General features: G+C 42.0%; 1 protein-coding gene across 1 annotated transcript in view; it reads left to right on the top strand.

The window, feature by feature from the left end:
* Window positions 1-20,977, top strand: part of KCNH1 (potassium voltage-gated channel subfamily H member 1) — a 299,776-nt gene that overhangs the window by 137,895 nt on the left and 140,904 nt on the right. The window contains exons 8-9 of the mRNA XM_048484669.1: window positions 13,649-13,848; window positions 20,562-20,814. Of these exons, the coding sequence (XP_048340626.1) occupies window positions 13,649-13,848; window positions 20,562-20,814 (453 nt within the window). The remainder of the gene's footprint in view (window positions 1-13,648; window positions 13,849-20,561; window positions 20,815-20,977) is intronic.

The following is a 20,977-nucleotide window of genomic DNA, read 5'->3' as shown; positions in this document are numbered from 1 at the left end:
CTGCTGCCTGAGTATTCCTCTACCCTTCCCTCAACTTTTAGCTCCTGGTTGCCTGTTCTCTGTTCCTTTTCTTTAAACTGTTGCTCCTCCAGGTTCCTCTTTCCCAGTCTCCCCATTACTTTGCACTCTTTCTTTAATCTCTTTGCCTCTGGGTGCTGTCTCCCTTCCTCACAGAATCTCTTTTCACCTGCCCACTGTGCAGAAAGTTTTCATACTGGCCAAACTGACACTTTCCTCTTCCCTCCCAGACGTTGACTTGCGTGCTTGGTAGTTTCTTGAACAATTATAGATTTCAGTGCCACCAGGCCAGCTCATCCACTCTCTACCAGAAACAGAATCTGTTACCATCACTGGAAGCAGAACAGAGCATAAACGCTCATGTCATTTAAAGACAAGAGCACTTTAAATCAGTCCAATTAAAATGTCATGATTCATATTAGGAATATGAGACACTATATGACACTTGAAGCAGAAGCAGCAATAACAGGCTAAAGCATAATGTCCGACTCTAGGCATGCTTTTAAAAAAAGCTTCAAAACAAGTTCTAGAGAGCTTCTTTCCATTGTTCAGGCACCAAGTATATATGATCCTATATTTACTTGAGCCTTCCTCTTTTTCATAAAGTTAAAAGTAGGAAATCATTTGGTAACCTTTGCAATACAACTGCAGTCTTTCTGATGCACTTGAAGGAGTGTCAGTGGAAATTAAGGTGCTTTTATCTTTGGTGTTGTGAAAACAGTGGTTAAATACGGGGACCGCACTGACTGTGTTTTTAATGGGTAGGTGCTTTAACTTTGGGAGAAGAGAGCATAATTGTAAGTGAGAATAATACAAGGCCATCTAGTTCTTCCTAAAAGTTTTCTACATTAAGTGTGATTTGCTGAAAGGATTTATTTCTAAGCTGAAAGAGTGAATGGGACTTAGGTACTCTACTCTAAACTCTATGCTGGGGATGATTAGGAAAGGAATTGATAATAAAACTGCAAAGATTGTCATGCCCTTATACAAAGCAGTGGTGCGACTGCACTTGCAGTACTGTGTTCAGTTCTGGTCACCACATCTCAAAAAGGATATAGAAGAGATAGAAAAAGTGCAGAGAAGGGCAATGAGGATGATTGAGGGATTGGAGCACCTTCCTTACGAGGAGAGGCTGCAGCGTTTGAGACTCTTTAGTTTGGAGAGGAGACTTCTGAGGGGGGATATTATTGAAGTCTATAAAATTATGCATGGGGTAGAAAATGTTGACAGAGAGAAATTTGTCTCTCTTTCTCCCAATACTAGAATACATTGAAAATGCTGGGGGGATGAATTAGGACTAATAAAAGGAAACATTTCTTCACGCAACATGTGATTGGTGTTTGGAATATGCTGCCACAGGAGGTGGTGATGGCCACTAACCTTTAAAAGGGGCTTGGACAGATTTATAGAGGAGAAGTTGATGTATGGCTACCAATCTTGATCCTCCTTGATCTGAGATGGCAAATGCCTTAGCAGACCAGGTGCCTGGGAGCAGCGCAGTGGCGTACCTAGGCAAACTGGAGCCCTAGGCAAAATCTGAGCTTGATGCCCCACCATGGGCGGCCACCCTCCCCCACTGTGACCAAAGATTTTTTCCACCAGGTCGTTCAAAATTACCATCACATTATAGAACATGCCCCAACTCACAAATCTGAACACAGCAGAAATATTTTTTGAAAACATTTTCAAAATGCTTTCAAAATGTTTTATTACTGCTATGAAAACATTTTATGGTGTTGTATCCAGTCCCCCCAATTGGGGGAAACAGCATCACTTTCAATGTTATTTAAACTGGGGACCCCAGATTTTCCCTTTAAGGTGGATTTAAAAGGAGAATCTGGGCTCCCTAGTTTAAACAAGTGATGCTGGAATCAACCCAAAAAAAGCTTTAGGGGCTATGTTTTGTGGGCTATGTTTACAAGCATTTGATTTTTTTACTGATCCTAGCTACTTGATTCCATATATGTTGTGATAACTTTTGATGCTTGTTATTGTATTTTATGTTGTACACCGCCCAGAGCCCTCTGGGGATGGGGTGGTATACCAAATTGAATAGATGATGATGATGATGACGATGATACAAAAACAGTTATACACAGCAAACAAGATCAATATGCTGGATTTTGTATTACATCACACGTCGGACACTTCCCAAGCATCTAGGACTGTGTGATGTATCGACAAATAATGTGTGCAGAGCCGAGTAGGGTGGCCTTTTGCAGCTGACATATGGTGATTTTGTTAGCGCCGATTGTTTTTAAGTGCCGTCCAAGGTCTTTAGACACTGCACCCAGTGTGCCGATCACCACTGGGACCACCTTTACTGGTTTGTGCCAGAGTCTTTGTAGTTCAATCCTTAAATCCTCATATCGTGTAAGTTTTTCCAGTTGCTTCTCATCAATTCTGCTGTCACCAGGAATTGCAACATCAACTATCCACACTTTCTTTTTTTCCACAATCATGAGGTCAGGAGTATTGTGTTCCAAAACTTTGTCTGTCTGAATTCGGAAGTCCCAGAGTAGTTTTACGTGTTCATTTTCAGTGACCTTTTCAGGTTTGTGATTGCACCAGTTCTTTGTCACAGGCAGATGGTAGTTGTGGCACAAGTTCCAGTGAATCATCTGAGCAACAGTATTATTATTATTATTATTATTATTATTATTATTATTATTATTATTATTATTATTATTATTATTATTATTATTATTATTATTATTATTAATGGTGTTTGAACTAGGGAGCCCAGATTCTCCTTTTAAATCCACCTTAAAGGGAGAATCTGGGCCCCCCAGTTTAAACAACATTGAGAGTGATGCTGTTTTGGGGTGGATTCTCCTCCGTCCTGAAACAGCATCACTTTCAATGTTTAAACGGGGGACCTCAGATTCTCTCTTTAAATCCATGCCGAAGGGGGTGGATTTAACAACAACAACAACAACAACCACCTTTATTAGGCACTGAGAGAATAAAAGAAAGAAAGAAAACAAGCATTGGCAGGAAGGGGGTGGATTTAAAAGGAAAATGTGGGGAAATTAAGGGGTGCCTGCTGTCAGGGGTACAATTATTAAGTTATCAGCACCAAAATTTCAGAGTATCATCGTGAGACTCTACTGATGATACCACCCAGGTTTGGTGAAGTTTGGTTCAGGGAGTCCAAAATTATTGACCCTCAAAGGTGTAGCCCCCATCTCCTATTAGCTTCCATTGGAAACAATGGGGGATGGGGGTACTCCCTTTGGGAGCACATAACTTTGGACTCCCTAAACCAAACCTCACCAAACCTGGGTGATATCATCAGGAGAGTCTCCCGAAAATTCCCTGAATTTATGGTGCTTCTAGCCTAAAATGCGCCCTCTACAGGCCAAAAATGGAAAAATACTGAAAATACCAAAAAATCCCACAAACGAACCTGCAGTTTTTGCGCTCCCCACAAGGCGGCGCCCTGGGCAACTGCCCACTTTGCCCAATGGGAGGAACGCCTCTGGAACAGCAGCAGCAGATGGCAGAGGTGTAGCTGGGCCAGAGTGCACCTGGTGCATACTCTGGCTTTTTCGCCCCCCCCCGGTGTGGCGCCCCCCCCACACTTACTTTAGAAACCAAGCAGGCTGGAGAACAAGCCTGTTCCCTTCCAGGCTTCAAAGGCCCTGGTGGGAACTACATTTCCAAGGTTCTCGTGGGGGGCACAAAATTTCCCCCAGGCCCCTCCCCCTTCCAGGCTTCAAAGGCCCTGGTGGGAACTAAATTTCCCAGGGTCTCCTGGGAAATGTAGTTCCCACCACGGCCTTTGAAGCCTGGAAGGGAACAGGCGTGTTCTCCAGCCTGCTTGGTTTCTAAAGTAAGTGTGTGTGTGGGGGGTCACGGGGGTGATTTTCATCCCTGCGGTGCCCCCCCCATGGCCCTCCACACACTTACTTTAGAAACCAAGCAGGCTGGAGAACAGGCTTCCAAGGCCCTGGGGAGAACTACATTTTCCAGGAGACCCTGCGAAATGTAGTTCCCATCAGGGCCTTTGAAGCCTGTTCTCCAGTCTGCTCGGTTTGTAATGTAAATGTGGGGGGAGTACCACAGGGGAAGGGGGAGGGGCCTGGGGAAAATGTTGCGCCCCCATGTGACACAAAACCGTACGCCTGGTGCACGGCGCACCCCCCGTCCCCTGGTAGCTTCGCCAGTGGCAGAAGGCCATTGCTTTCACATCCTGCATGTGAGCTCCCAAAGGCACCTGGTGGGCCACTGCGAGTAGCAGAGTGCTGGACTAGATGGACTCTGGTCTGATCCAGCAGACTCGTTCTTATGTCACAAGACTTTCTCTCCTTGCTTTTGGTTGGCAATAGGACAGACTGAAAACTTTTATTGTAGACAAAGACACGAGAATCAGGATCAGTTGTGCAATAAACTCTGGAAGAAAAATGTCACAATTTATTTATAGCGACTGTCTCATCATTCTTTTGTTGTTCATCAATATATTTCCTATTTGTGTAATCAAGTTCAGGCTTTTGCAATAAAACATATTTATATTGTTTGGTCTCAATTGCACTGCTGAAGAGGGGCATTTATAAGAATCAATAGCTACTAAAGAAAGAGGGGAGTACATCACTTTGTGAATATTGTTTTATATTACTGTAAAAATTTATCTTGATAGCCCAGGCTAGCCTGATCTTGTGAAGTCTCAGAAGCTAAGCAGGGTTGACCCAACAAATATTTGGATGGTAGCCCTCAAAGGAATTCCAAGGCCATGATATGGAGGCAAGCATCTCTGAAAGTCTCTTGCCTTGAAAACTCCACCAGTGGCTGTCATAACTCAGATGTGACTTGACGGGGAAAAAAAATGTCGCCATCAGTGTTGGAGTTATGAAAGTGAGAACAGAGATGAGATGATTCCATAACATAGAAGAAGAGGTGTTTGGATTTATACCCCACCTTTCTTTCCTGTAAGTATAGTCAAGGGGGCTTACAGGCTACTTTCCCTTCCACTCACCACAACAGACACTTTGTGAGGTAGGTGGGGCTGAGAGAGTTGCGAAGAACTGTGACTAACCCAAGCAGGAATATAGGAGTGCAGAAATGCATCTGGTTCACTAGATAAGCCTGGTTCACCTCTGCCACTCAGGTGGCAGAGTAGAAAATCAAACCCAATTCTCCAGATTAGAATCCAACTACACCACTCTTAACCACTACACCATGCTGGCTCTAGTTGTGTCAAACTTTGAGAAAAAAAATAGTTTTTGTTTTTGTTGAATGTGCAGATTTAATGCAAGAGTGCACAAACTAGGGTACATAAAAGTAAACAAAGTAAGACTACAAACAAAATCAAAATATCACCATGAAATCAAGTGCACTATTGAGAACAAATTAGATGCACCTGAATCACCAGGGGCAGCCATTGCTGCCGGGGTGAGCAACGCAGCAAAATAAGGGGTATGCATGGCCTGGCGGCATGCTGCAGAACCGAGTGCAACGATTGGCTCCCAGCAGAAAAGGCTGGAGGAGCCTGGGTATATTAAGACGCCTTCCCCGGTCCGCGCCCTTCCTGGCGGCGAGAACCAGCAAGGCGTGGCCCACCCACCCTCCCTTTTAAACTAGGGTTGGCGGGGTTTTTAGGTCACTTACTGTCGCAGTCCTGGCGGAGTTTACAGCGGTGTCTTAAGCACATCTGGGGAAAACGAGCCTTCCGGCTGGGAGCTCCCAGGCTGCGCCCACAATGTGAGTAGGGCGGGGGGGTGGAGGCCGAGGCAAGGCTGGCAGGTCGGCAGAGCCGGGCCGCTGCCCGACACCACCCTAGGGAGTGGGGATTGGAGTTGGGCCGACAGGCGACCATGGGCTTAGCCCGGTGCCCGACACCCCAGCAAGCGCGCGGAGGAAAGGCGGGCTGTGGGGCGTGGGAGGGCTCAGCGGGTGCCCATCTCCTCAGCATGGGGCGGGAAGTGTGGAAGCAAGCAGGAGTGTTATCTCTGGGGCTTCCCTTCCTGCCAGTTTCCCATGTTATTGGGATGTGATGTGCGACCCGTTTGCCGCCCAGCTCTGATGTAAATAGTTCTTGTTGATATGTTTGATGTTTAATAAACGGGCTGCGGCCCATTCCTTTCCAGCCTGTCGTTGTGGTGTGATTATTGAGCGAAGGGGGTCTCACCATCTGCAGCAATTCAAAAGTCCAACAATGGGACGAACTCCCCTGTATGGTCCATTTCCAGGTTAGCTTTTCCCACTTCATCAGCAGTTTAGTTGATCTTGCCCATAAAACTTGGAGTCACCAGCTCATGATCTATCATAAAAGGCAATTGTTTGGCAGCTGCTGGTGCCTCCCTTGATGAGCTGGTAGAGAGCTGGGATACCAGGCTCTCTGAAGCCATTGAGGCTGTCACTCCAAGGTGCCCTCTCTGCACCTGTGCCAGACCGGCTCCTTGGTATACCGAGGAGGTGCGATAGATGAAGTGGAGTTGAGACAGCTAGAGCGAGTGTGGCAGCAAATCCTTGACGAGGGGTCAAGACACTCATCAGATGTTTATGAGATCCTATGAGGGAGCTGTGAAGTATGCGAAGAGGTCTTATTTTACTTCCTCTATTGCAGTAGCTAGCTCGCACCTGGCACAATTGTTTAGTGTAATTCGATCACTTACAACCTCTGCTATGGTTCTTAAATCTAGGGAATTGACTCTAGGCCAGTGATGGTGAACTTTTTGGAGACTAAGTGCTGGGGGTGGAGCGAGGGGAAACTGCACCTGGGGCACGTGTGCACCCTGTGCACCTTCCACACCTCTGCCATGCCCTGGAATGCCCCCCAAATGTCCCAAAACACCCCTGTCCCGCCCCCGGAATATCCTCACCACACCCCCGCAGGGGCACACGCCCAGTACGTCACACACCTTTGCCCCCTTGGTGCTATGCCACTGCCGAGTGCCCAATCGGGGTGACAGCTCGCATGCCCACAAAGAGGGCTCTGAGTGCCACTTCTGGCACCCATGCCATAGGTTCGCCACCACTGCTCTAGGCTGTGAAGCATTTGTGAGCTACTTCACAAAGTCTTGACCCTCTGCCAAGCCATACCAGCCACAGTTGATACAATATGTGAACAGGAGGCCCCTTGGCCATCTTCAGGAACTTGGTTGGACCACTTCAGCCTACTCGACCCGACGGGTGTGGACAGGAAACTGGCAGCTGTACAATCTACCACTTGTCCTTTTGACCCGTGTCCCTCCTGGTTAGCCTCTACTAGGGCCAGGGCTTTTACAGTCCTGGCCCCTCTCGGGTGGAACAGGCTCCTGAAAGAGACCAGGGACCTGTTTAGTTTCCGCAGGGCCTGCAAAACAGACTTGTTCCTCCAGGCATTTGACCATTCAGGCTGAAGTATATTCCACCATCCTGGCCTCCAGTGGGTGCTGGGGGGGAGCTTTTATTGCCATCTGTATTATTATATTGTTTCGTTTTAATTATATATAGTGGGTTTTTAAATTGTTACTATTTTATTTTCATCTGTACGTTGCCCTGAGCCCTTTGGGGGAGTGTGACTCAGAAATCAATCAATCAAATAAATAAATTATATATATTGTTCAGTATTCAAACTCTAGGATGTGACATTACCAAGTGGGCTAGGTCATGCTGTGCTTTCTATTCTGAGAATTTTTATTTATTTTACACATCTGAATAACACATATATAGAAATATTTTTTAAAAATCTGATCTAGTCCCCTTCCCCCTATAATAGTAATACTAAAGGAAAAGATGAAAAAACACTTCCTACACAAACACCTACACATATATATGTTGACTTCCAGCTACCTCACCAAGGATCCAAGCATAATTCTAACTCTGCTTATAATTAATATCTACATTTTTTCACTTTTACTCCTCCTTATAAAGTTGTCTTAATCCAATACACTGTTTTCATTTAAGTCTCGGACCCTGCCATTGTTTTTCTGTTTGAATATGAAGTAGTCCGTAAAGGATTTCCAGTCTTTCAGAAAATTGTCTGAATTCTTGTCTCTAATAATGGCCATCAGCCTTGCCATCTGTGAACACTCTGTGACATTCAAGAACCAGTTTTGTTTCGCTGGAATTTTGTTTTCCCTCCATTTGTATGCATATAGAATTCTTGCAGTTGCCGTATACATAAAAAGTGTTCTATATTGATCAGGCATACTTTCTCCCATCACCCCAACAGAAATGCCTCAATTGCTATTTTCCAAAATCTTTTGCATTTCTTTTATAATCGTATCCCAAAACAATTTTGCCTGTTTACATGTCCACCACATTTCACTTCTGGTTACACAGTGCAATAGTTTTGGAGGTAGCATGGTTGTGCCATGGCTGCACTCTGTGGATTACCCTGCAAATGTCAGATCAAAAATGTGGTCACTACTGAAAATTAATTTCTGTGCAGTGAGGGGCAGAGGGCTATAAAATGCACCTGTAACATATTTCACATTGACGATGTGTTGAGTCTGTGGATCCCTTTTCAGTGCAACTCTGATGTAGGGCACAATCCTAGTTAATCCACTTGCCAGCATTACAAATAGTTATTTGTAATGAGTATTGAGCTTCCTTTTGCAGTATACAATGTCAGTGTTACATTAGCTGAAGCAACCAGTTCAAGAGTAGTATAGGTAAATAATTTGCCTATAAACCCCAGGGGCGTAACGAGGCAGCCCTGGGCAAACTGTAGCCCTGGGCAAAACCTGAGTTGGATGCCCCCCCCCCCCATGGGCGGCCTCTCCACCACGACCAAATTTTTTTTGCACCAGGACATTGGTGCCTGCAGGGGGTGCATTTTTAGACATATCAGCACCAACATTTCAGCATATCATCAGGTGACTGTCCTTATGCTACTCCCCAAGTTTGGTGAGGTTTGGTTCAAAGAGTCCAAAGTTATGGACTCCCAAAGGGGGTGCCCCATCCCCCATTGTTTCCAATGGGAGCTAATAGGAGATGAGGGCTATAGTTTTGAGGGTCCATAACTTTGGCCCCCCTGAACCAAACTGCACCAAACCTGGGGGGTATCATCAGGGCAGTCTCCTGATGAGACCTTGAAAGTTTTGAGGCTGTGCATTCAGAAATGTGCCCCCCTCAGCCTGCAACCCCCATTGACAGCAATACAGAAAACTCAATGCAGAACAAAGATTCTTGGGTAAATTTCTGGGATGTTCCTGAAGGGGGCGCATTTTTGGATGTATTGGCACCAAAATTTCAGGGTAACATCTGGAAACCGTCCTGATGGGACCGCCCAAGTTTGGTGCAGTTTGGTTCAGGGGGGCCAAAGTTATGGACCCTCAAAACTGTAGCCCTCATCTCCTATTAGCTCCCATTGGAAACAATGGGGGATAGGGGCACCCCCTTTGGGAGTCCATAACCTTGGACTCCCTGAACCAAACCTCACCAAACCTGGGGGGTAGCATGAGGACAGTCTCCAGATGATACGCTGAAATTTTGGTGCCGCTAGCCCAGGGGTAGGGAACCTGCGGCTCTCCAGATGTTCAGGAACTACAATTCCCATCAGCCCCTACCAGCATGGCCAATTGGCCATGCTGACAGAGGCTGATGGGAATTGTAGTTCCTGAACATCTGGAGAGCCGCAGGTTCCCTACCCCTGCGCTAGCCTAAAAGCTGCGCCCCCTGCAGGCCAAAAATGGAAAACCACTAAAAATATCCAAAAACGAACCCAGCATTTTGATGCCCCCCACAAGGTGATGCCCTGGGCAGCTGCCCACCTTGCCCAATGGGCATTACACCAGTGATAAACCCTTCCAACAAAGTGACATTTTTCATGGAAATGCTTATCAAAAGAAGCATCATTTAGGGTCAAACTAGATGTGAAATGTGGACATCCATTAATGGGTCTCTTGCAGTTGTTAGAAGAGTGAATAGAAGCCATGGGGGCAGCCAGTTCAGATTGGAACCACAGCCTGGGTGTTAAGATGTCTCTGCACCATTCTGACATTTGCTCAGTCCATAAGGTGACTAGTTGCTCTGGTTAAAATTTGGAAAGTGGCAGAAAGAGAAAAGGTTGAAGTTATTTATTGAAGCATACTTAACTTACTTTTCGCCAAATGAGGACCCAAGCCTTTAAGCATTAGGTATATTTGCAATTTTCCATGGATAAAAAGAGGTACATACTTTTAAATTCCATAAACATATCAAATTGTACTAATTTATATGCTAAATCATAAATCATGCACTGTATGTTGTTAAAACAGTGAAATAAGTTTAGGTTTGATAAGTAGTTTGCTTCAGGTTCATAAGCACAATAAAATATTGATGATTAATATTATATTAACAAGAAACATTCCTTATTTGGATGTAATTCCTACTATTTGTTTTTTTTACTGCTGTGAAACTCTGAGTTTGAGTTGTTGAATTTCTAATACTGGGGTTGATTAAATTTTCTACATCATTTGGTGTTGGCTGCTGTCTGCTATCTTCAGTGGAGGAAAACAGAAGCTCCTCAGACACACTCTGGGCACATGCTAATTTTGCTGCAACTGAAATCAATTGGACCTATTTTTTTAAAATGGCTGTGCATTTGGCTTCATATTTATCAACAAAATTCTAATAGCTCAATCTTTTAGGCTAAATATATATTTGGTAGCAATGTTTTTTTTCCCTTTAATGTTAAATGGTGGAAAATTGTTTTACAAAATTTGTGGTTCCCTGTTTGATGCATGCATGTTTTCTGAGATTTTAGAGATGACAAGCCATTTAAAACTATTCCTGAGAGTGTAAATACTATATAAAAGCTATATAAAAGGAGATTGGAAAAACTACGGCTCAGGAAAGCACACCTACTGTGTTCTCTAACCTTTCTTCAACGCTGCAGAGACACAGGTACTATCCCATCATTTCTTGCAGCCAAAAGGACTTTCAAAACACCACAGGCTCACTGTATCTATAACCGCTTAGAATGTACACTTTTATGTGAGAGAATCCACACGACCCGCAAAGAACTTGCAAACTTGGACAAGGAGCTATTATTCCTTCATATTAACACCAGCCAAAAGATGAATGCCCAAGACTGGGATAAAATTGACAACTTCACCTACAGTAAAATGAACAGAATTTGGCTGCCAGTTTTGAAAAACACTAGAGTCAAGACAGTGACTAATCAGCTCCACACAGGCACAGGATGACTACAGATAATCAAAGGGAACAAAGGCCAGACTACTTCTATTCAGATGCCTCACCTATTGATCTTGCTATCTCTTTTGTTACTCACATGCTACACTTCATTGTTACTCACTTGCCAGGCCACTCCTATTCAGATGCCCTCACCTATTGACCTTTACTCACAGATATATATATATACTCCACTTGCTTTCCTTTCCAACTATCAGATCCTCCGAAGATACTAGCCACAGATGCAGGCGAAACGTCAGGAGAGTATGCTGCTAGAACACGGCCGTACAGCCCGGAAACCACACAGCACCCTATATAAAAGTTGCTCAATAAATATAAGGACACAGTTCATTTGTCAGAGCTAATGATAAACAGTCATTTGTGATTATGGGGCATGTCCTCAGATTCATGAGTTCCCTCCTTTCACTTAGAATTAAATTATTTCTGCTTTACAGCAAATCACCACTTGTGGCTACTCCCAAATAACCAAGTAGGTTTGTTCTCTTTCCTACACCAAATCTGAGATTAAGCAATACTTTGGAATCCTGATTTGCAGATAAGAAAATGAACTATAGTTTATGATTCAGATGAAAACACAAATTGTAGATTGCTGTCAAAAAAATAAGTTACTGATCTTTTTGACCAGTGCTCCGGAGTAAGAGGGAGAGGGAGCCCATGGCACCTAGTATCTCTCTAGATCATGCTTGTGAACTGTGCTAAAATCTTGTTTTCTGATTACTCAGATGTTCAATTTCTCATTGCTGTTTATTGAGAGACAGTCTGGTATAATGGTTAAGAGTTTGTACTAGTATCTTGTTGACTCAGGTTTAATCCCCACTCATGCCATATAAGTTCGGTAGATGATTTTGGTCCAAAATTAGTTTAAACTAGTTTGTTAGTTTAAACTTACCTCAAAGTGTTGTTATAAGGATAACATAGAGGAGAGGACAATGATGCAAGTCACTTTGGGTTCTCATTGGCAAGGAAAGCAGGGTAAAAATGAATAAAATAGTAAACAAATGAATAAACAAACAAATAAATAACATTTATTGATTTCCAAACTGTTGGGTCATACCCCTTAAGTCCCTGCCAAAAAGGCTATAGTGTAGCTGATTCTTCAGTATTTGTGAAGCTAGAATAGTATAGGATAATTCAATTTGTATGTTAAACATTACTGATCAGAATCCTGTCAGAATTGTTTGCTATCAGATGCCCTGCTTCCCCTTTAAAAGTGATGTATGTCTTATGTGTACAATTTTAAAGACATTAAACAAACTAGTTTAAACTGTCTATCAGACTGGCAGCAGCATTTCAGAGTTTGTAGAAGAGCTCTTTCACAGCCTTTTGTTAGGTAAGATTGAATCTGGGATGTTAAATATAGCAAGCATAATACCTGCTACAGATCGGTGGTGGTAGATAGGTTCTCTTCCAGTGACAGCCAGTAGAATTAAAGGGCAACTGAATCTTTGGATTCTGCAATTATAAGGATTATGTTTTAGTCTGCAGGTAGTTTGCAACTGTAAGTTATTTAGAATAGAATAGAATAGAATCTTTATTGGCCAAGTGTGATTGGACACACAAGGAATTTGTCTCCGGTGCATATGCTCTCAGTGTACATAAAAGAAAAATACATTTGTCAAGAATCATAAGGTACAGCACTTAATGATTGTCATATAGGTCTAGTAAGCAATCAGGAAACAATCAGTAGTAATGAAAACATAAAATGTAAAATCATAAAATAAAATAAAATAAAATAAAATGTAAAATAAAATGCCAGCACAGGCTATAGTCATACAGTCATAAGTGGGAGGAGATGGGTAATAGGAATGATGAAAAAAGTAGTGCAGTAATTATATAATAAGTATATAATAAATAGTTTAACATTATCGAGGGAATTATTTAACAGAGTGATGGCATTCGGGAAAAAACTGTTCTTATGTCTAGTTGTCTTGGTGTGCAGTGCTCTGTAGCGACGTTTAGAGGGTAAGAGTTGAAACAGTTTATGTCCAGGATGCGAGGGGTCAGTAAATATTTTCACAGCCCTTTTTTTGACCCGTGCAGTATACAGGTCCTCAATGGAAGGCAGGTTAGCAGCAATTGTTTTTTCTGCAGTTCTGATTATTTTGTCTGAAATCGAGCCGAGTTTGAACAAAGAGTACATGTGGGTTCTTTAATTACTTAGGTATTAAGTTATCCTATACATACATAGTTTAAGAAAGCTAAATGGAAAGTGGTGTTTTAAGCTGAAACAACAAAACTGCTTCCAAGGAGATGTGCCCCTAGGGCAGACATTTCATGGGTTGGATCCAGCAATCTGTCAGTGCAAGGACACACTTCTCATGGAGGGAGGAAACAAAAGGGGAAAAAATCTGTAATACCTGTTCCCATGGTAAGTGATATTGCCATGTCAATTTGTCTGAGACAATAAAGGCAATCCTGCAGAAATAACAACATGTCATAATAGCTTGCCAATTTGCAGATTCTTTGGATTTCAGAAATATATTCACTCTAACCTTTATTCTGTTTGCAGCTTTGCTATATGCAACCATTTTTGGCAATGTGACAACTATCTTCCAGCAAATGTATGCTAACACAAATAGATACCATGAGATGCTGAACAGTGTCCGGGATTTCCTGAAACTCTATCAAGTGCCAAAAGGCTTGAGTGAACGTGTGATGGACTATATTGTTTCTACTTGGTCAATGTCCAGGGGAATAGATACTGAAAAGGTGAGATGTCAAGACTTTGGGGACTTACTGTCAAATGAATGTTTCTTCTCGTTTACCAGTGGCCAGAGGCGTTCCTCCCATTGGGCAAAGTGGGCAGTTGCCCTGGGCGCCACCTTGTGGGGGGCGCAAAAACTGCAGGTTCATCTGTTGGATTTTTGGCCTGCAGATGGCACAGTTTTTTGGCTAGCAGCACCAAAATTTCAGGGAATTTTTAGGAGACTATCCAGATGATATCACCCAGGTTTGGTGAGGTTTGGTTCAGGGAGTCCAAAGTTATGGACTCCCAAAGGGAGTGCCTCATCCCCCATTGTTTCCAATGGGAGCTAATAGGAGATGGGGGCTACACATTTGAGGGTCGATAACTTTGGACCCCCTGAACCAAACTTCACCAAACCTGGGTGGTATCATGAGTAGGGTCTCATGAAGATACTTGGAAATTTTGGTGCTGCTATCTTAATAATTTCACCCCTGACAGCAGGCACCCCCTGACAGCAGGCATTTCCCCAGATTTTCCTTTTAAATCCACCCCCTTCCTGCCAATGCTTGTTTTCTTTATTTCTTTTATTCTCTCAATGCCTAATAAAGGTTATTATTACTATTTTGAAAGCATTTTGAAAATGTTTTCAAAAAATATTTCTGCTGTGTCCAGATTTGTGAGTTGGGGCATGTTCTATAATGTGATGGTGACTTTGAAATGACCTGGTGGAAAAAAAAATTTGTTTGGTCACGGTGGGGGAGGGTGGCTGCCCATGGGGGCATCAAACTCAGGTTTTGCCCAGGGCTCCAGTTTGCCTAGGTACGCCACTGCCAGTGGCTGATATTGGTTGTTGCAAAACTGAGTTTATTTATATATATGCATATGTATGTTTATAAAATATACATAAAGAAAAAAACAACTGATATCTTTCAGTTGAAATGAAGTGCCAAAGTGCCATCTTTCAGATGGCCACTAACCTGGATAGCTTTAAAAAGGGCTTGGACAGATTTATGGAGGAGAAGTCAATCTATGGCTACCAATCTTGATCCTCCTTGATCTCAGATTGCAAATGCCTTAGCAGACCAGGTGCTCAGGAGCAGCAGCAGCAGAAGGCCATTGCTTTCACATCCTGCATGTGAGCTCCCATAGGCACCTGGTGGGCCACTGCGAGTAGCAGAATGCTGGACTAGATGCACTCTGGTCTGATCCAGCAGGCTAGTTCTTATGTTCTTATGAAATGAGGATTGAATGAAAAATATATCTCAATTAATTTTCCTGTTTTGAAGTTGTGCATAATATAGGCATGCGTATTGGTTCCAGCAAACTTTGGACTCAAAAATAATGAATCTACCCAATGTTTCCTTCCCTCAGCAGTGTTTTCCACTCCGAGAAAATTTATTGCCAAGGTCATGGGATCAATACAAGCAAAATAGCCATGTGAGTCAGGAGATTGCATGGGAGTGAGTGAGCCCCTCACCTTCTCTTCTTTCAGCAAAGCTGCACTGATGGCAGAGGCGGAAAGGGTAATTTTGTTATCTTTCCTCCTGTTCATTGCAGCCTCCTGATCCATGTGGCTGTTAGTCCAGACAATTCCCAATGGAATTTGAGATCCTGAGATAAATTTTCCTAGTGTTGAAAACGAATAAGGGTAAGATCTTCTGGTGGGTCACTAGATTCAACCCATAGCTTTGAATGCTATGGAGAATTCTAGTAGACAGACCTGACTTTTCCTTGCCAATAAAAACCTCCCAGAATTTGCACCAAACATGAATGTAGAATTTTGAAGTGCTGCTTGTATTGGCACTGAAACTTCTGCCTGGCTTTTACATATCTTTTGGACTACCTCAAGTGATATGAGCAAGGAAGATTAGTCAAAAAGAGGTAGAAAGAGATTAATCACCTTATATAGTTCTTGTTTGATACAGTTTTGAATACAAACTCATCCTAATCTTCCATTAAATAACTTGTTACCCAGGTTGCTGAGTGTTTTCTTTCAAAGTTAACAGCTTAAGAAATATTAACTAATCTTTGATGTTCTTTTGCTTTTATAACTTTTATAACGGTAAAAAATCAATCACTGGGATTTTGAAACAAATGAATTGTGTTAAAATTTAGCAACTAATGTAATCGTATCTTAAGACATATAATCTATAAAAGCAAAAGTGTTTTAATGACTATAGCATAAACCAACCAATATGACACTGAGTAACATTTATATTGGTCCGTAAATCTTTAAGTCCAAGTCTGGAGCACCACTAACTTTATATTGGGCACAATTTCAAGCATATCACAAAATGAATAAATCATGATATGCTGTTTGATTTAATTTAATTTATATTCTAAGCAAGTATTTTGAATATCAATGTGATCTCCAGAATCTATCCCATTTTAATTATGTCACTTATTTGTTGTGGTGCCAAGTATATAGAGAAACTAAAATAGTACAGACCATTATACATTCTCTTTTGATTTATGACAATATTATTCTTAACATCATTATTCATAGTCTACCTTTTTCACAGGGACTCAAAACTGATTACACACTGGGAGTCAGTACAGTGAACAAAACTGGACATTCAGTAACCAGTGCATAAGGATTTTAGATGTCTGAAGTCACCAGAAGGGACTGAAGCATAGCATAAGTATTAACATGATACATTAAATGGTGCAAAAATACATACTTACAAGAAGTTATATATAGATGGCAGATTACCCAAACTCTTGGGATTTCACTTACATGAAAGTAGGTGAGAAAACCCATTCACTTTGGGATGAACTGCACGAGACTTCATATTAGCAAACCTTAACTAGCTAAAAAATGAGAATACAGGGATAGATGGGTAATGCAGTGTTTAGTGGCTTTCGTGTCTTCTGATTTTTAACTGCAAATGCTTCTCTTGCAATTTTGCTAGGATTATTTCCAGTTTTGAGTCTGGTTGGCAAAAATATGTGTTCAAGGGTGAAGATCTGAAGAGGAGAATTGATGGGTGGAAAAGGGCTTCCTTCCACAAAGTGATTTTGTCTACAGGACTTCCCCCATCCCAGTATTAGCATTAGCAATGAAAACGCAAGGCTGCAATCCCGATAGTTCTATTATACTTTCTGGATCTGGTCTCATCATTAGGCAATGTTTTAAAGCCTATGATGTAAGCAGTTGGGGCCCTTCTCCTGCTAAGGGGTGCCACAAAGGCATGGGGGCCAAAGAGTAGCATAAATGCAAGACACTGCTCCCCACAAAATGAATTACTCTCAAGAGAGTTTTAGGATTCATCTTGTATATCAGCCCTGGGAAGAAAAGTGGTTGGCAGCAGAACTTCTTCCTTGACCCTAAGATGAGCCTGGCTGGAAAATGGAACTAGCTAATCCCCAATGTGCCACCCTAAGGAGATTTTAATCAGGGCTTTGAGAAGACCATTACTTACTTTGCACCCATCCCAGCAATCAGTGTTCTCTTGGGTCCTGATGACTCTCCTATGTTTTTGTTGGATCCCGAGTGTGTATGTTCTGTATCTGTGCACACATCCCCACTTGCATGTGGACTCTTCCTTTTGCTCCTGGAAATGCTGGTCTTTTCTTCTTTAACACTCTGCTTTCCCTGGATGTTCCTTCCAGAAGGATAACTATCACCTATCCCTGAAACCCTATCCAGCTTCCTCCCTTTTTTGTTAGTCAGCTCCTGTGTGTTCCTTGTTTGTATGCTCATTGCTTGAGATATATTTCTTGTTTTTATTAGTTTATTCTTTAATAAAAAAACTCCTTTCAAATGTGCAACTGCCTACTTATTTGAGAGCTTTCACTTGGGACTATCCTGGTATACATAGGTTATAGATTCCAGTTATCCCCTGTTGCTCTCTGTCTCCAGCTAATTCCCCCAAACTAACATGGACATTGCCTACTCAGGGTAACAATCCAATAGAAGAGTTCCCTATTTAGATGTTTATTGTATCTCTTTTAAATATGCCACAATTGACAAAAAAAAGAAATCACAAAAATACTTGAAAATATACATAATCAGTGCAATGCTTAGTACCGTGGTGGGGAACCTTTGGCACTCCATATGTTATGGACTACAATTCCCATCAGCCCCTGCCAGCATGGCCAATTGGCCACGCTGGCAGGGGCTGATGGGAATTGTAGTCCATAACATCTGGAGTGCCAAAGGTTCATTTCTGATTGACTTCAATGGACATAGGGAGTAAGTTTGCTAAGAACTGCACGATAAAAGACTTTTTAGCAGATTCTAAGCCTCATCATATTTTGAGCAAAAAGCTCAATTCAGTCATGTTAAACACCATTTTAGCTCCAGTTATTTCAATAGGAGAGGTTCAAAGTACTATTTGAGAGTTATATCCTTCTAAGCCATGGGCTGAGAAGGTATAGACCTGTTCAGAACTGCAGTTAAGCATAAGCTACTCTGCTTGAATCCTGTTTCATATGATTTTGAAGCTAAAACTAAATTATAGGTTGTAGGCTATTCTAGGCATGTTTGGATTTGAGGTACAAATGGGTTAATTTTGTGGCAGTTCCCTAGTGTTTGATGATTCCCTATTATAAGTTAATTAATTTTTTGATTGCAAAGCTTAAAAGAAATCTGGACTGTTTAGTTGAAATAGGAAAGTGCTTGCACTTAATTGTGGCACTGTTTTCAAAGAGCATGCATATTAAGTATTGGACTGATTTCTTCTCTGTTGATTTTACTGTGCTAAAACCCATGGAATAATAATTCAGTATCCAGCAGAGAATATGGTTGTCCTAAATAACCAATTCCATGTAAAGGCAGGGTCTGTGTTAATGCTGAAGAATTATTTAGTTTCATGTGTAAGATGGTGCTGAATGCAGGAGTCAAGCAAGGATTTTTCACTTTCTCATAAACTTGCATGCTTTGACAGATCCCTATTAAAAATGAACAAAAGCAACAAAAATACTTGTAATATCATTACCTCAAACTGGCACATCATAATTGACATTTTTAATTATTATAATTTTTTTCTTACATATATGTATTTGAAAATGCATCAATTTATTCTATAAAATTAAAATATCTGTGTTCATCTGTGGTATTTAGTATTAGGACATACAATTAATTGGAGTTCAGAAAGAAATAAAGGTATTGCTGAAAGCTATTTATCCTCAAATGGTTAGAGTACACATTTGATTATATTGTAGAATTACACAATTTAAAATTTGTTTTAAAAGCACATCCAGACGTTCAGAGGCAGATAAGTAGCATTCATTATCACAATCACATGTTGTCAAGATTTCGGGCAGCCCAATCCAGAGCCCTTGCAGAGGCAAAATACAGAGCAAAACCTTCCCCCCCACCAAAAAGTCCCCCATTAGGCTCAATAGACTTATGCCCAAAAGGGTAGTGTAAGTCCAAGCCCCTAGCTGCTGTGTATCCAGAGGCAAAGCCAGGGTGGAGGCTGACTAATGTCAACTCCACCCTTGGCTATGCCTCTGAAATGTCTGATACATTGGTGTGGCCACTGGTGGCACAGGGGCACTGAGGTGGTGCTCTGCCTTGCATCTGATTACCCCTCTGCAGGGGTAAGTGTCCTGGGAAGGACCAATTACTGGCGTAGGCCCATGCTGCCTCCCAACAGTGATCCACTCCCACTCTGGATGGGGCTGTAAGAAACTGAAACAGGAATTTATCCCCTAGCAAACTGAAAGGAAATCAAATATCCCAGGAAATTAGACTCACTCCCTTCAATAGGACTGGGGATTGGAGAAAAGGATACCATTATCAGTTGTAGACAAATAACTATTGTCCAAGTTGCAGAGCCTGAAAGAGGCAAGGCTTCAGAAAAGCCAATCCAAAACGTCCTCTCACCTTTCCGGGCTAGTTCAGTAAAGTTCAAGGTTGTCTAGAGAACTTCAAAGAAGATGAATTAATTTTTATACCCTACTTTTTTCTACCACAAGGAGTCTCAAAGAGACTGACAATTGATTCCCCTCCCACCCTGCAACAACACGCAACTTGTGAGGTAGGTGGGAATGAGAGAGTTCTGAGAGGTCCAAAGGTCACCCAGCAGGCTTTACATGGAACAGTGTGGAATCAAACCCGTTTTTCCAGATTAGAGCATTTTTGCCATCCGTGCGGAAAGGGCCTAGCTTGTCTCTTTGGATATTTCCATCAGCCCCCTCGTAATTCCCTAAAGTACTATTTCCCAAGGGAACACAAGATACCTCCTCTATTCCTGCCTGCTTGTTGGCCCAGAACCCTATGTATCCATACTATAGATGTCTGAGTTCTTTTCCTTCTCAGGACAACTACCTAACTATTCTGGTAGTTTTCCCTTGCTTGTCCAAGTTCTGAGATGGTAATACACTTTCCCTTTGTTTAACTATTATCCCTCCCTCCCACAGTTTCCACAGATTCTCACTGGCTGATGTCACTTAGTATCTGCCCGTTGCTTCTGTGGGCAGAGCTTTGCTGGGATGTCCCGAGGACAGAACTAGCAGCAGTCAATCACTGGCCACTATAAGTAAAAAAATTTGTTGATCTGAGCAGTGGACAAGAAAATGCATGGAACTGTTTAAAATGTCTGCTTTGTTGTCTCACTTTCAAAATGGAGGTTTCCTCTTTCAGAATGGAAAACAATAATGTCAGATTGGCCAAATCTTAATAATCATGGCCAATAAAAATAGTATGGACACGTTAGTTCTTGAATTTTTTAAAAGGATTAATAAATGTCTTTGGCATACAAGAATAACTCTTGAAATGTTTTTCTAGGTTTTACAGATTTGCCCTAAGGATATGCGGGCAGATATCTGTGTCCATCTGAATCGTAAAGTTTTTAAGGAGCATCCTGCATTCAGACTGGCTAGCGACGGATGTCTGCGTGCTCTTGCAATGGAATTTCAGACTGTTCACTGTGCTCCTGGGGATCTTATTTACCATGCTGGAGAAAGTGTGGATAACCTTTGTTTTGTGGTTTCGGGGTCCTTGGAAGTAATCCAGGATGATGAAGTTGTTGCCATTCTGGGTAGGATATCTTGTTACCTTTTTTCTATATATATATTTGTATGTATGTTTATGTACCAGATGTAATCTCCTATACAGAAAGTCCACAGGAAATCTAAAATACACAACTTAACATTAGACTACATAAATATCTCATTTATGACAATTTCGCTTGAGTGCTGGCC

This window comes from Sphaerodactylus townsendi, linkage group LG01 (genome assembly GCF_021028975.2).
Source record: "Sphaerodactylus townsendi isolate TG3544 linkage group LG01, MPM_Stown_v2.3, whole genome shotgun sequence".
In the NCBI taxonomy this organism is placed as follows: domain Eukaryota; kingdom Metazoa; phylum Chordata; class Lepidosauria; order Squamata; family Sphaerodactylidae; genus Sphaerodactylus; species Sphaerodactylus townsendi.
The sequence above is the reverse complement of the archived record's forward strand: the minus strand, read 5'-3'. Positions and strand labels throughout refer to the sequence as shown.